Genomic DNA, 16,795 nt, shown 5'->3' on the forward strand with positions numbered 1-16,795 from the left:
ATTTGAACCCTTTTTGTGGGTGGGGGTCCTCTGAATGAATCAGTTGTTGGGGGGCTCACTCTGAGACCCCTGGTCTACATTTAGTGCATTCAGACTGAGTCAGACTGAGCTGAGGGGCTGGCTGACCTCTCACCCCTTAATTAGGAGAATACCCAGAATCCAGTTCACCTTCTCATGAGGCTTCAGACTTCCTAACTCTGATCCAGCATCCGTAGACCTCCTGAAGACCCCCAGGCCTCATCCACCCTGAGAGGGTCTCTGACATAAACACTGAAGTGAACACAGGGCTGCCGTTTCAAAGGTTTTATTTAAGGTTGAAGATTTTTGAGCTTCTTCAGGTGTTTCAGGGCTAAATGAGCAGCGTGTGACTAAACTGTCCTTTCTGATGTTTACAGGGAATAAATCAATAAAAACTGCAGGAATCAGGAAAAGGAAACAGTATTTTTGAACTCCTGCTCTCAGTCACTGTTCAAATGGACATTTTTTACAGTGCTCCTCACACATTCTGCACCAATCCCCTTCCCTTGTGTTTCCTGTAAAAATGGCGGGACCTGAAGAATCCGGAGGAAGGACAGGCTGCATCTATCAGCCCGCTGATCGATGATTGGGATTGATTAGCCCGTTAATCGTCCGTAATGGCCTCCTTTCCTCATCGAAAACCGACAGCTACGTCATCAATTATTGAGACGGAATTCTGAGGATAATTGGGACCCCCGTGTGCGCGTGCGCGAGCTGCATTCCCTCACAGCTGGAGCGCGTGTGCGTGCGTGTTGTGGTGACATTTCCTACCTCGTGTCATAGATGGCGAACAACTTCTTGTTTCCGTCAACAGCGTTCCTGAAAGAGAAGGGTGATGACATCATTAATTATAGATGCTCCCAGCCAATCAGAACACGAGAAGGCACAGGCTGCAGAGCCACAGCTCTAAATCAGATATTTATTTATGTCTCCTCCTTCATTGATCTGATTGGTCCTCAGGGCTTCGTCTCTGCAGGAGAGCAGGGGTAAAAAACGTGCAAAGCCTGCTGGGTAACTACTGAAAGGGGATCGATTCCAGCCTGGAGCCCCCTCAGCCCCACCTTCATCATCTGCACACACACACACACACACACACACACACTTCTCTCTCTCTCTCCATCACTCTGAGGAGCTGTCCACAGCCTGGTGCTGAAATCTGGATCCTGAGGGGACAGCCTGACGGTTCCTACATTTCCAGGCTGCAGATTGCATCTTCAGACGGATTAAAGAAAGTGGAGGGATATTTAATACGTGGCACTAATTACTGTCTGAGAAACATGGAGCTCGGCTACCCTCTGATGGCAGGATGAGACAAACTTCTCCTGGAAACTGAAGACTTTCTAGAGATGTGGTTTTTTATGGCTGTTTTATGGAGAGACCTCTCAGCTGAAATAATGATAACACTCATGAACTCTTTAACCTCCTCACACCTGAGTTTGGACTCCTTAAGCATCTCTGACATCTAAGTATGAAAACTAAACACCCTCTACGCTGCAGTGTTGCCTGGAGGCATCATACCACTTTTTGCCCTTGTGCACTCACATCATACATTCCCAAGTGTGATCGAATATTTAAAAAAAAATGACAGGACCTTTAGTAACCCATGAAAGTGTTCTGACATGTCACATGACGCTCTGGGTGCCATCTTGAACACTTTTTGTGCAGACATTCTCACACTAAGCTCAGCCATTGTGCTGCAAAAGAACTGCAAGAAAATATATTTTCCAGATTTTTCTGAGGCTGGAAAAAATGTTTTCATAATTATTGATGGGTACAGTTTAATTTCTAGTAGGTAAATGTTGCATTTTTGATGAATTAATAATGGAAAATTGTTAAAATATACATGTTGCCTTGAGGCAACACAGCACCATTATGGAATACTGCAAACGCTGTACTGTGATGGATGAACAGTGGTACCATTACATTATGGTATAAATCTGTGATTACTGAAATAAAACAAAGGACAGTGAGACTGATCACGACAAGGACGAGGATGAGGAGGACGGTGAGGGTAAATGTACAGCAACGAATATTAGCAGAATACAGTAAGATAGATATTAAAAATAATTATTTTCATCATTAAAGTTCAAATAACATGAATTGCAACCTGTTGCAGCTACTTTGCAATTCCAGTATGCTTTAAAAAACTTTTGTTCAAATTTTAAATCGTGTTTTTAAAATTATTATTAGAAATGATGTCATAATTGTTCAAAATGTCCGTTCAAGTTTAACGTATTTCCTTAAAATGCTAGGAAGATTTGCTGTTTGGATATTTTAGGAAATTTGCTTGGAAGTTATCAAAGTATTTTCATGGAAATTAAGAGGATATGTTTGTATATTTTGGAGTTTTATTGCTTTATTTTTCTTTTCTTTTTTCATTTTCATGGGAATATGGGGAAGCTGATTGCCAACTGATCCCACTGGTCACCTCCCAGCTCCAACAAACAATCACAGCTCTTTCTCTCTCAACACAGTGGTGTATTTAAATACTTCTCACTAATTACTGCAGGCATTAATGCTGGCTCACCACACTGTTGTTGCTGGCTAAGCTCCACCTCCTCCACCCCAGCCTCCTCCTCTATAGACTAAAGTTCCACCTCCTCCACCCCAGCCTCCTCCTCTATAGACTAAAGCTCCACCTCCTCCACCCCAGCCTCCTCCTCTATAGACTAAAGCTCCACCTCCTCCACCCCAGCCTCCTCCTTTAAAGACTAAAGCTCCACCTCCTCCACCCCAGCCTCCTCCTCTATAGACTAAAGCTCCACCTCCTCCACCCCAGCCTCCTCCTTTATAGACTAAAGCTCCACCTCCTCCACCCCAGCCTCCTCCTCTATAGACTAAAGCTCCACCTCCTCCACCCCAGCCTCCTCCTTTATAGACTAAAGCTCCACCTCCTCCACCCCAGCCTCCTCCTTTATAACATAAAGCTCCACCTCCTCCACCCCAGCCTCCTCCACTATAGACTAAAGCTCCACCTCCTCCACCCCAGCCTCCTCCTCTATAGACTAAAGCTCCACCTCCTCCACCCAAGCCTCCTCCTTTATAACATAAAGCTCCACCTCCTCCACCCCAGCCTCCTCCTGTATAGACTAAAGCTCCACCTCCTCCATCCCAGCCTCCTCCTTTATCGATTAAAGCTCCACCTCCTCCACCCCAGCCTCCTCCTCTATAGACTAAAGCTCCACCTCCTCCACCCAAGCCTCCTCCTTTATAACATAAAGCTCCACCTCCTCCACCCCAGCCTCCTCCTGTATAGACTAAAGCTCCACCTCCTCCACCCCAGCCTCCTCCACTATAGACTAAAGCTCCACCTCCTCCATCCCAGCCTCCTCCTTTATCGATTAAAGCTCCACCTCCTCCACCCCAGCCTCCTCCACTATAGACTAAAGCTCCACCTCCTCCACCCCAGCCTCCTCCACTATAGACTAAAGCTCCACCTCCTCCACCCCAGCCTCCTCCTTTTAAAGTCTGTATTTGTACTGTGGCACTCATGAATAAATTAGTAATTCATTGTTTTGATTAGAGAGGTAATTTTTCAGGTTAGAGTTAGAATCTGGTTTCCACACCTTAACTCTACAGCGGGCCATAGTTTTGCTGGACCCCCTCGTTGGTTTTGCCCCAGAAAGCTCCTCTTTTACCCCCTTATGTGCGGCCTTGGATAGGGATGTCTAAAGGTGGTGGTCTCCCGTGACTCTCTCTAGCCTTTGCTGAAACATCCACTGGTAATTTATGTGCCCCCAACCCCCAACCCCAGTGGCAGTCTCCTCCACCAATAGGAGGCCCCTCATATTAAATGGTTGCAGTCTTTCAGTTTCTCGCACTGACAGTAGGCGGTAGAGCAAAGAGACAAAAAAAACCGTGGTGTGAATGTGGCTGGCGGGCAGCACTGAGCAGGCAGCTTGTGTGAGGCTGTTTCTGCTGTTGCGACACCTCTGGAGCAGATGTAAGAGAGAGAGTGCAGCAGGCAGTAGAGGAGGAGGAGAGCAGACAGACTACTACAACACCGCCTGATGGGGGAGCGTTAATAGAGAGAGGAGGGGGAGAGAGAGAGAGGGTGGGAGGACCGAATAGCCCATGGTGGAGAAGCTACGAAGGAGAAGGAGGGGAGACAACAGACACGCTCGGGTATTGGGTGAGAGGAGGACCCTTGATCGTCCGGCTTCATCACCGCAGACGGAGATCAGCAGCTTACAGCAGCAGGAGACATGGCTCGCTGGTGATGGATCTGCATTCAGGTAGCTCCTTTTCCTTTATATTAAACCGCATGGCAAACCGGAGTGAGGGTGGGATTCAGATTCATGTTTCTGGGGATGTGGAGGGGAGAAGCAGAAGAACATGGGGGGGTGGAAGCTTTACACAATGGGGATCATACTGCAGAAACATGCTTCTGTGTCTGCCTTCATTCAGTCTGGGCTGGAGTCATGCTAAGGCTGTGGATGGATGCAAAGAGTGGGAGAATGCAGCCTCCTGTCCCTCAGCTTGATTTAGTGATTCCTGTAATGGTCTGCCTCTGGATGCAGCAGCCTGAGGAGTTTCTCTGTGTCAGTAGGGCTGGCTTAGAACCTTTTTTATCAAACACAGAGGAGAGAGTGTCAGAGGCAGGGCCACTTTGTGTTTTACTTGCATTGAAAATGCCCTTTCTCCTTTTCTCTCTCTGTATGTGACGACCAAGTGATCCAGAATTCAGCCATGGCCAGGCTAGCCCTCTCCATCCTGCTCCTGGTCGGATTCCAAAACAGGTAAACTAACGATGTGAATGCTATGTCATTAGAGCTTATTTCAACCCTTCCTGAAGGCTCTGGTAGACAAGATGGCATTTATATTTCAGTGGTCTTTGATTGTGTACATGAAGCTCTTGGATATTTAATTTAGCTGAGTGTTCCTGCTCCTCTGTCCTGGGATTGATCACTGATCCTGGCTGCTCTCTGCTCCAGTCCTGTCTAAGACACTGAGAGTTCACCATCATCTTAGAAGATCAGGGCTTAGATTCAGATGAATAGACCAAGATTGTTGTTGAGACCAGAATAGGCTGGGCCCCTGAAAAACCCAGAGACTGGACCCTGATAGACCCAGAGACTGGACCCTGATAAACCCAGAGACTGGACCCTGATAGACCCAGAGACTGGACCCTGATAGACCCAGAGAATGGTCCCTGATAAACCCAGAGAATGGTCCCTGATAAACCCAGAGAATGGTCCCTGATAAACCCAGAGACTGGACCCTGATAGACCCAGAGACTGGACCCTGATAAACCCAGAGAATGCTCCCTGATAGACCAAGATAATGGACCCTGATAAACCCAGAGACTGGACCCCGATAGACCCAGAGACTGGACTCTGATAAACCCAGAGACTGGACCCTGATAGACCCAGAGAATGGCCCCTGATAGACCCAGAAAATGGACCCTAATAAACCCAGAGAATGGCCCCTGATAGACCCAGAGAATGGACCCTAATAAACCCAGAGAATGGCCCCTGATAGACCCAGAGAATGGACCCTGATAAACCCAGAGACTGGACCCTGATAGACCCAGAGACTGGACCCTGATAGACCCAGAGACTGGACCCTGATAGACCCGGAGAATGGTCCCTGATAAACCCGGAGAATGGACCCTGACAGACCCAGAGAATGGTCCCTGATAGACCCAGAGACTGGACCCTGATAGACCCAGAGACTGGACCCTGATAGACCCAGAAAATGGCCCCTGATAAACCCAGAGACTGGACCCTGCTAGACCCAGAGACTGGACCCTGATAAACCCAGAGACTGGACCCTGAAAAATCCAGAGACTGGACCCTGATAGACCCAGAGACTGGACCCTGATAGACCCAGAGACTGGACCCTGATAGACCCAGAGACTGGACCCTGATAGACCCAGAGACTGGACCCTGATATACCCAGAGACTGGACCCTGATATACCCAGAGACTGGACCCTGATAAACCCAAAGACTGGACCCTGATAAACCCAGAGACTGGACCCTGATAAACCCAGAGACTGGACCCTGATAAACCCAGAGACTGGACCCTGATAGACCCAGAGAATGGGTGTTTTGACACCTTTACCTCTTGTCTGATGTTTTTGCCGCTGTTTTGCCAATTTTAACCTTTTTTTTTTTTGCTGTTTCTGCCTTTTTTTGCCACTCTTTCTTTCATTATAATCACTCCTTTTTGTCATTTATATCCATTTTTTGTTGCCTTTTGCCCATTTAAGTACATTTTCATCATTTTTGCCACATCTTTTTAAAAGTTTTACCAATTTTCATGATTGTTGGCCTTTTTTCACCCTTTTTTTGCCTTTTTTTCTACAAACTTTCCATTTAAAATGTCTGAGTTTTTTCTGTTTTTTTTCTGTTATTTGTGAACATCATATCCTAGCGTTAAAGTCTAGCAGAGCTCTCCTAATGATTTAGTTCAGTCTGCCCATCCACGTTGTTATCTTTACTAAAATAAAGATTTTTTTGAAAAAGGCGATATTGCTCTGCAGCATAAATAAATACATCCATGTAAAAATAGAATATGGTTATCACAGCTTAGCTTTAGAGCAGAACAGGATTTTCTGACGTCCATGGACCCCCAGGTTTGCTGGGGACCCCCCGGTCACAGTTCCTTTCCTCGGCACAAAGCAGCTGTTTTTCTTTTCCCTTATTTTCAGACTGATCCTGCAGACTCTCAGCACAGCTCCTCGTTTTTTATAAGCCTTAACTGTCTCTACTGGTGGTTGTAGGCATGTACAGTCATTAATCATAACAGCCCTGTCCTCAGCACTTAAGCATGATTGATCACAATTACAATGTCAAGTTGGAGCACGAGGTTCTCTCCATGTGGAGTCCCCCTGGGCTCCATACTCGGCCTGGTTTCTTTTGTCTTGGTTTTTTCTTTGTTTATTGGGTTTTATTGTTTTTAAATGTCCTTTAAGGATAAATTGGGATTGTAATGTTTGCAGTAATGAACACCGGCATGTTCAGACTCTCGTCTCCTTGTTTCCTTTCCTCGGCTAGGTTCTGTCTGGCCTCTTCAGAGACCCAAAAGAAGGCCACTGCCAATGACACGGCCAACGACAACAGCACCGTGTTCACCAGGATCCTGGACGGTCTCCTGCAGGGCTACGACTACAGGCTCCGCCCAGGACTGGGAGGTGAGGGACGATTCTGTCACTGGTCTCATCCTCGCGGTTAGAGCATCTCGTCTGTTTCAACCATTCTACATTATAACAACACTGAGAAACGGAGCCTTCTAGAACGCATCCTCAGCCTCAGAGTCACTGCTGACACTCAACAGTCATGTTGAACCATATAAACATATATGTAACTCTAGATCATCCAATCTACACACACGTTCTTGTATCTTTTCTTCCTCTGATCATTCTTCTGCAGCCACACTAACAGTTAAACACCCAACAGGAGCTCCTCCATATTTAAATCATTTTTTTGTTTTTATTTCTTTTTATATTTGGTGTTTAATTCCTGTACATGTCGAGCTGGCCCTGTGGAACTCCGCTGACGTGGGGAAAGTAAACCAATCTTCAGCACGGTCTGATTCCAGCCAGCTCTCTGCTTTTATTCATGCATCTCACCCTAGCAACAGGAGCTAACCTTGAGAGCCGTCGAACTGCCATTCAGAGGTGGAAATGTTCTTTTCTAACTGAAATCAAAGCCTTCCCTTTCTGTTTAACTCAGCCCATCTCTTTATTGGTGCTGCAGTCGCTGATTTGGAACCTGCTTTTTAATTTCCCTGACAACACTCATCTTCGTTTCGCCGGGTTTCTCACGTACACGCTGTACTTGTCCCATAATAGGAAGAAACCAGGCTCTCTCATGCCGAATGCCTGATGTGTCATGGCAAAAGCCTGCTCTCACATCCTGGTAACGGTTGCTACCCTTGACAAGAGGGCCTATAAATACGTAGAGAAACATTCAGGCCTTCATTCAGCCGTCAACAAGCTGTTCTCAACTCCACAGCCAATCCCAGCGTGCCAGGGCCACATTTATGAAGACGGAGATCTGTCGGCTTCGCTGGTACCAGAGACAGAAACAATCTGCTACCATCCTCTCTGCATCTTCAGGAGACATGCAACCATGAGAGGAATCCTACAGGGACAGATACTAATCTAAAATAACGTCTTCATTTAATCTGTTTTTAATTGAGGATGTATAAAACACAAGCATCATCTCAGTGATGTCACCCATTGGTTTCTGAAGCTCATTTTTGAAGCCAACAACGGCAGCGGCCATGTTGGAGATAACGAGTCACACTAACTGTTACTCTGATGAAGGTTGGTGTGAAAGTTCATATCCAGCATGGTGGCAGCCACTCCTCAGCTTTGCTGCAGAAACCAGTGAGAGGCAACACTGAGACAATGTCCATGCTTTAGAACCCCGTTTCCAAAAAAGCTGGGACGCCAGGAAAAATCTAAATTAAAACAAAATGCAATAAACAACAAATCATGTTGAAACTGAGAAGTTTTACCTTTTCATCAAAACATTAGCTCATTTTGAATTGTATGGAATCTCAAAAAAGTAGGGACGGGGCAACAAAAGGCTGGAAAATCAGCTGGAGGTGCATTTTAGCACTGATTAGGTTAATTATCAGCGGCTCAGTCACATGATTGGGTATAAAAGGAGCATTTTAGAGAGGCAGAGTCTCTTAGGAGTAAAGACAGGCAGAGAAGATCTGTGAAAAGCTGAGTCTTAAATTGTGGAACAATTTCAGAAAATGTTCCTCAAAGTAAAATAGCTCAGACTTAGAATCTCCCTCCATCTACAGCCCATAATATCATCAACAGATTCAGAGAATCTGGAGAAACCTCTGACTGCCAGTGACAAGGCTGAAGGGGCCCTCAGGGGCCCTCAGGGGTCACTGCATTAAAAACAGGCATGATTCTGTAGTGAAATCACTGCATGGGCTCAGGAAGATTCCAGAAATCATCGTCTGTCAACACAGTTGGCCGTGCCATCCACCAATGACAGTTAAAGCTGATCATGGAGAGAAGAAGCCATATGTGAACAGGATCCAGAAACACCGTGGCCCGTCTTCTCCGGACCAAAGCTCATTTAACATGGACTGAGGAAACATGGAAAACTGTTCTGTGGTCAGAGGAAACCTCAGACGCCGTGTCCTGTGGACTAAAGAGGAGAGGGAGCATCCAGCTTGTCCTCCTGGCTCAGGTCTAGAGCCTGCATCTCTGATGGTATGGGGTTGCATTAGTGCCTATGGCGTGGGCAGCTCTAACATCTGGAAAGGAACTATCAATGCTGGACGGTAGAGAGAGCTTTTAGAGACACATCTGCTCCCATCCAGACAACGTCTCTGTCAGCAAGACCATGCTAAACCACAGACCACATCCATCACAACAGCGTGGCTTCACATAAGAAGAGTCCAGGTCCTGAACTGGTCCAGACCTTTCACCAACAGAAAACATTTAGAGCAGCAGAAAAGGAAAAGTCCAGCAAGAATGGGACAACATTCCTCTCCCAGACCTCCAGCAGCTGGTCTCATTTGTGTATAAAATATGGATTTGTAAATGATTGCATTCTGCTTTTATTAACATGGTGCAGAGTGTCCCAGCATTTTTGGAATAGAGGAGAATAACTTGTAAACAGCCGGTATCTCTCCTCTTGCTGTCCAGTCATGCTCCTCATGTCTCACCAGCCCTAAAAAACTTTCTCTTCTCTTCCCACAGAAAATGTGACAGAGATCAAGACGAACATTTTTGTGACCAGCTTCGGCCCCGTGTCTGACACTGAGATGGTGAGTCCAACCATCAGCAGAGCCAGGACTGTTCCCACTGCTGCATGGAAGCACACCAGACCTGATTTTTCTAGAACCTTTAAGAAGGACTTCTAAACCAGAACAAAATCACGCGGATGGCTTCAAACTTTTCAGCTTTAATTGAACGTGACTGGTTCATTCCAGCACGTTCCAAATGATTCATCACTTTATTAATCCATTTTCTGGTGGAGGTGAAGGTTCCACCTGGGTAGCAAAATGCATTAAAATCCCTCTTTCATTAATAATTCTTTGAAAGCCTGACAAAGCAGTGATCAGATGTGCTACTTTCCTCTAACTGACTCAAAGAAGCTCTGACACAGGCCCAAATCCATTCATTAAAAGTGTGATCAGGCTGGAATGGTGCTGTGGTCCAGGCTTCAATGTCTGTGTGAGAAAGTTGGTATTAAACTGAGTAACTGCTTCTTTTTATTGTTCTTCAAAAGAGTCTGTGCAGGACCTACTAAAACTATTCACCCCCAGGATGTTTAAACACAAATCTGTAAAATAAGTGTCTGCATAAATATTCATTCCCTGTGTCTGAAAGGTCCAGTCACTGGTTCATCAGTATTCCTGGCTACCATTACTCCATGAAGACAAAAGAACAATTGTAACAGCTGAGAAAAAAAAATATCAAAAAGTTAAACTCAGGGGATTGAAACAAAAACATTTCAAAGGCTCTGAGCAACCCCCAGAGTTCAGGTCCACCCCCACTGTGAAGCACGGTGGTGGCAGCATCATGCTGTGGGGATGCTTCTCAGCAGCATCATGCTGTGGGGATGCTTCTCAGCAGCATCATGCTGTGGGGATGCTTCTCAGCAGCATCGTGCTGTGGGGATGCTTCTCAGCAGCATCGTGCTGTGGGGAAGCTTCTCAGCAGCATCGTGCTGTGGGGAAGCTTCTCAGCAGCATCGTGCTGTGGGGATGCTTCTCAGCAGCATCGTGCTGTGGGGAAGCTTCTCAGCGGCATCGTGCTGTGGGGATGCTTCTCAGCGGCATCGTGCTGTGGGGATGCTTCTCAGCGGCATCGTGCTGTGGGGAAGCTTCTCAGCGGCATCGTGCTGTGGGGATGCTTCTCAGCGGCATCGTGCTGTGGGGATGCTTCTCAGCGGCATCGTGCTGTGGGGATGCTTCTCAGCGGCATCGTGCTGTGGGGATGCTTCTCAGCGGCATCGTGCTGTGGGGATGCTTCTCAGCGGCATCGTGCTGTGGGGATGCTTCTCAGCAGCATCGTGCTGTGGGGATGCTTCTCAGCGGCATCGTGCTGTGGGGATGCTTCTCAGCAGCATCGTGCTGTGGGGAAGCTTCTCAGCAGCATAGTGCTGTGGGGATGCTTCTCAGCGGCATCGTGCTGTGGGGATGCTTCTCAGCGGCATCGTGCTGTGGGGATGCTTCTCAGCGGCATCGTGCTGTGGGGATGCTTCTCAGCGGCATCATGCTGTGGGGATGCTTCTCAGCGGCATCATGCTGTGGGGATGCTTCTCAGCGGCATCATGCTGTGGGGATGCTTCTCAGCGGCATCATGCTGTGGGGATGCTTCTCAGCAGCATCATGCTGTGGGGATGCTTCTCAGCAGCATCATGCTGTGGGGATGCTTCTCAGCGGCCAGCCCTGAAAGGCTTGTGAAGGTAGAGGGTAAAATGAAAGCTGCCTTTGAAGAAAACTCAGATTAAATATGGACTAGAGTTCACTTAAGGGCATGTAGGACCCTCTGTGGTTAAGTGAAGCACAGTGGTGGCAGCATTATGCTGTGGGGATGCTTCTCGGCAAAAGTTTTTTTCATCATTTGTCATCAAAAAAGTCAAATTAAACTTACCATGATTTATTAAACCAACAAAGTGTTAAACATCCAAGGAGGGGTTAGAGTTTTTATTGGCACTGTATCTCACACACAGCTACAGTTCCTGTACAGTGAGGGGTTTTTACATCCTAGGTTTATCAGCCATATATAACTGTAACAGGACGATTTATTGGTGCTGTTACACTAAGAACACTCAACAGAACTTCTCCTTTAGACTTCAAAATATAACTGTAACATTTCTGAGAGTGATAAAAGTCCTACGATTGTGAAAGTCTAACAAACATCGATGTTGAATCAGAAAAAGAGTCTGTTGAATTGTAAATTCCAGTTGTAGGTAAAACAGACACCACGGGTGGAAATGTGAAAGCACTTTTAAGTGGGATAGACGTTAATCTTTTTAAACCCAGTCAACATAACCGTTCCTAAGATCCAGTATTAACACCCCTTCAGCATAATTCTGGATAGAAAGAGGAGACAGAGTGGTAAACATTAAAGCAGAACAAGGTCACATTAACAGCTCACAGGTTCAAACACTTGACTCCATGATTTAAAGTTTCTCTCTCTGCCCCCCTCTCCTAAGATCTGGATGTGCTCTCATTTCAGGAATATACCATCGATGTGTTCTTCCGTCAAAGCTGGAAAGATGAGCGTCTGTGCTTCAAAGGGCCCATGGAGAGACTGCCTCTGAACAACCTGCTGGCCAGTAAGATCTGGACCCCGGATACCTTCTTCCTGAACGGCAAGAAGTCCATCGCCCATAACATGACGACGCCCAACAAGCTGCTGAGGCTGCAGGACGACGGCACGCTGCTTTACACCATGAGGTAATTTCAGACTTCAGACGGTTTCTCTGCATGATTGACTGTAAGTAATGAGCCAGATTCTAACCATCGATAGAGAAGAATTAGACTTAACTACTTTTCATACAGAAGCAGATACTCGTTAACTCTGTCAGATACTCGTTAACTCTGTCAGATACTCGTTAACTCTGTCAGATACTCGTTAATGTAGTCAGATACTCGTTAACGCTGTCAGATACTCGTTAATGTAGTCAGATACTCGTTAAATCTGCCAGATAGTCATAAACTCTGTCAGGTACTCGTTAAATCTGTTAGATACTCGTTAATGTAGTCAGATATAATACAATAATAATAATAATAATAAATTTATTTATAAAGCCCTTTCAGTCAAAGTGCTGTACATAGAGATAAAAACAACTTGACAATAAAAACATCAGAAAATCCACAAACATACTGAAACAATAAAGAAGGACATCAGTAAAACAAAGGATTTCAGACTCAAATGTAACAGTGAACAAGTGGGTCTTCAGCTTTGTTTTAAATACATCAGTGGAGGATGCCTGCCTAATTTCAACAGGTAGTCTGTTCCACAATGTCGGTGCACAGAAAGAAAAAGCCCATTCCCCAACCGTCTTTCTACGGACCTTTGGGACACTCAGAAGCCCAGTCCCCTGGGAACGCAAAACATGAGTGGGGACATAGGGGTTCACCAAATTCAACGAGGTACGATGGGGCAATGCCATTTACAATTTTATATGTTAGCAGCAGCACCTTAAAGTCAGCTCTAACCTGAACAGATAGCCAGTGAGGAGAGGCCAGCACTGGAGTGACATGCTCATATCTACTCGCTCTGGTCAGAACACAAGCTGCTGCGATTCTGTACCATCTTTGTCAGTCCTGATAAGAGGACATTACAGTAATCTAAACGTGACTAAACAAAGGCATGAATTAGGACCTCAGCCTCCTGAAACGACAGAACTGGTCTGATCTTTGCAATGTTTCTGAGGTGAAAAAAGGCCACTCTGGTCACCTCTTTTACATGGAAATCGAACAAAAGAGTTTGATCAAACAGCACATTAAGATTCTTGACTCTGTCCTGACAAAGAATAACACAGTCACCCAAAGACAGAGTAAAACTGTCAAACAGAGGATTCAGTCTCGCAGGTCCAGTAACCATCATTTCTGTCTTAGCAGTGTTCAGAAGCAGGAAATTTGTTGATACCCAGCTCCTAACAGCTGAAAGACAGGCCTGAAGTTTATCAGTGTCAGATCCACTTTGAAGGACCAGTATGTATAGCTGTAGATTATCTGCATAACAATAAAAGGAGATCTTAAAAGAACGCAAAATTTGACCCAAAGGTATCAGATAGAGAGGAAACAACAGTAGACCCAGTACAGACCCCTGTGGTACCCCATGCCTAACAGCACAGGACTCAGGACTTGTTAAAGAAAACACTTTGAGATCTCTCTGACAGGTAAGACCTCAACCACTGGAGCACCTGGCCTGAGATGCCAAAATAATTCTCAAGTCTGTCCAGTAAAATGCAGTGATCCACCGTATCAACAGTACAACTTAGATCCAGCAACAACAAAACAGGTGATGACTCTGAGTCGTTAACTCTGTAAGATACTCGTTATCTCTGTAAGATACCCGTTAACTCTGTCAGATACCCGTTAACTCTGTCAGATACCCGTTAACTCTCTTAGATACTTGTTAACTCTGTCAGATACTCGTTATCTCTGTAAGATACACGTTAACTCTCTTAGATACTCGTTAACTCTGTCAGATACTCATTATCTCTGTAAGATACACGTTAACTCTCTTAGATACTCGTTAACTCTGTCAGATACCCGTTAACTCTGTCAGATACCCGTTAACTCTGTCAGATACCCGTTAACTCTGTCAGATACCCGTTAACTCTGTCAGATACCCGTTAACTCTGTCAGATACCCGTTAACTCTGTCAGATACCCGTTAACTCTCTTAGATACTTGTTAACTCTGTCAGATACTCGTTATCTCTGTCAGATACCCGTTAACTCTGTCAGATATCCGTTAACTCTGTCAGATACCCGTTAACTCTGTCAGATACCCGTTAACTCTGTCAGATAGTCGTTAACTCTTTCAGATACCCGTTAACTCTGTCAGATACCCGTTAACTCTGTCAGATACCCGTTAACTCTGTCAGATACCCATTAACTCTGTCAGATACCCGTTAACTCTGTCAGATACCCGTTAACTCTGTCAGATACCCGTTAACTCTGTCAGATACCCGTTAACTCTGTCAGATAGTCGTTAACTCTGTCAGATACCCGTTAACTCTCTTAGATACTTGTTAACTCTGTCAGATACCCGTTAACTCTGTCAGATACCCGTTAACTCTGTCAGATACTCGTGAACTCTGTCAGATTTTTGTCAAGTCCGTCAGATGATGATTCGCTTCATTTTTCAACAACACAAATCTCCATTTCATGTTTGTGTAATTTAAAAAAAAGTCAATTTCCTGTTTCTCTGTAATCAGTGATAATTATGATCTTTCTTGCACACACGTGATTGAAATACACAGAAAAATAAAGGTTGACAGTTAGAGTTGACTCTTAAAGCCCACTGTATAAGGGTGGGAAACAAACGGATCATTTCTGAGGTCAGATTTTCTTTTTGTAAGGTTTTTGGTGGAATTATTTTTCTAAGTAAGACAGAGAAGAGCCACATGAGGCTAAGAGCCAGGCGCTGAGGATCACTGATATAGAGGAAGGCCAACATTCAGCAGGCTTTAGCCCTGATGTGGATCAGACTGAAGGGAAATAGTGCCACCCAGTGGCTGATCACAGGTGTTTGATTTTCCATAATGCATGAACAGAAACTAAAGAGGAAATATTGCATGCATGTTTTTCATCTCCTTCTGTGTTTTTATTTTCCACATAATTCAGGATGGCTTTAGATGCCAGTGCATCAGCAGTGTGAGTGTCTCTTTAAATGTAGGATATCTAAAAACACTGCAGAGGGACATCATTCATTATGCAGAGCAGCCTCATTGTGAACTATAGATTTGGCAGGGATGTAGTGGTAAATTAGAAATTAAGAGAAAAATGGGCCAACAACCAGATGGTGATGGTTATGATGCATACTTCCACTGAATCAAAAACAGAGTAAAATGAAGGACATAATGAAGAATGAGCCACTGACAGGGAAACTGTCTTTCTAATCTTTTAGTTGTATTTAGTGCAAAGGCAGCGCAGCCATGAGGAGTAATTGTGACCTTTGGAAGAGAGAATTAGAATAATACTGTGATTATCCTCAGGAGTTACTGTAGCTGCGGGACTTAAGAGGGACTGGATCACGGATGAGAGCACTCCATCAGATAGCAGCGCTACCCAGAGGAGGAAAATGCTGGATTATCCATATGTACCACCCTGACACGTATACATATCCAGAGAAGAGTTTATTTATAGTCCTGTCTTTGTCACAGGCCTCACACATTCAACACACAAGCACTTATTCAGCACAAACCCGCTGTGACACTCTACTCTGACCTCTAGCCTCAAGACTGTGTGAATGTGTCCAACATATGTGGGATTTTATGGAAATGTATGCATGCACATGCAGGGAGCTGCACACATGTGAGCATGAGGGAGAGACTGTGCTTCTGAAACCAGAGTTTAGAAGAAGCAAGTTTCTTTAGTCTTCCAGTATCAACAGTACAGGTGGAGGTTAATGTTCCTGCAGGGATGTATGCTCACACTGAGATCTAGAACGGCTGTGTTGGTCCTTAATCCTTTAAAGGCCACTCGTTCAAATACTTACAATCAGGATTTAACCCTCAGATCCTACTATGTCCATTTTGAGGACACTCATCATTCTTATCATAATTTTTTTGAGTTGATAGTCTCATTTTTATAGACTGAGGCATCAAATTTGGCCAAAGTTGTTATTTTTCTTCATATTAAAATATTAAATAAATAAAAAGTGTTGCCCACAGAACTCTACTGATGCCAAATAGCTCCATCAGTCCTTGTTTGTCCAAAATCTGGACAACAGACTTCCATTAAAAACAGGTTTTTTGACTGTGTGTCTATGGCACCAAAACAACATACAGCAACCTTTTCTATGCAGTCACTCGGTCACCAGGGCTCTAAATTTCACCATCCCACAGTGACCCAGCAGATAGTGCCAGCGCACCATTTTAACCCCTACAGCAACGCACATGCAGGACTTCTTCCTGGACTCAGAGTGTTTGAAGCGCTATTTCATCCACTAAACATCATCAGAATTAAATGAAAGGATTGGTGCCACTAGATATGGATGTCTGAGAGTGGGCTACATGTGTGAGGAAAAGTGTGTGTGCTCCTACGCGTGTGCTCAGGTGTGAATCTGCATTTATGTGGAGTGTTTACAGTCGAAAATGCTACTT

General features: G+C 45.1%; 1 protein-coding gene across 1 annotated transcript in view; it reads left to right on the forward strand.

Moving 5' to 3' along the window:
* The first annotated feature begins 4,184 nt into the window (after nt 1-4,184).
* The window catches only part of LOC121506245 (gamma-aminobutyric acid receptor subunit alpha-5-like), a 45,899-nt gene continuing 33,288 nt past the window's right edge, over nt 4,185-16,795 (forward strand). The window contains exons 1-5 of the mRNA XM_041781957.1: nt 4,185-4,253; nt 4,691-4,757; nt 7,018-7,154; nt 9,699-9,766; nt 12,189-12,409. Of these exons, the coding sequence (XP_041637891.1) occupies nt 4,238-4,253; nt 4,691-4,757; nt 7,018-7,154; nt 9,699-9,766; nt 12,189-12,409 (509 nt within the window). The 5' untranslated portion in view covers nt 4,185-4,237. The remainder of the gene's footprint in view (nt 4,254-4,690; nt 4,758-7,017; nt 7,155-9,698; nt 9,767-12,188; nt 12,410-16,795) is intronic.

Source organism: Cheilinus undulatus, linkage group 24 (genome assembly GCF_018320785.1).
Source record: "Cheilinus undulatus linkage group 24, ASM1832078v1, whole genome shotgun sequence".
NCBI lineage: Eukaryota > Metazoa > Chordata > Actinopteri > Labriformes > Labridae > Cheilinus > Cheilinus undulatus.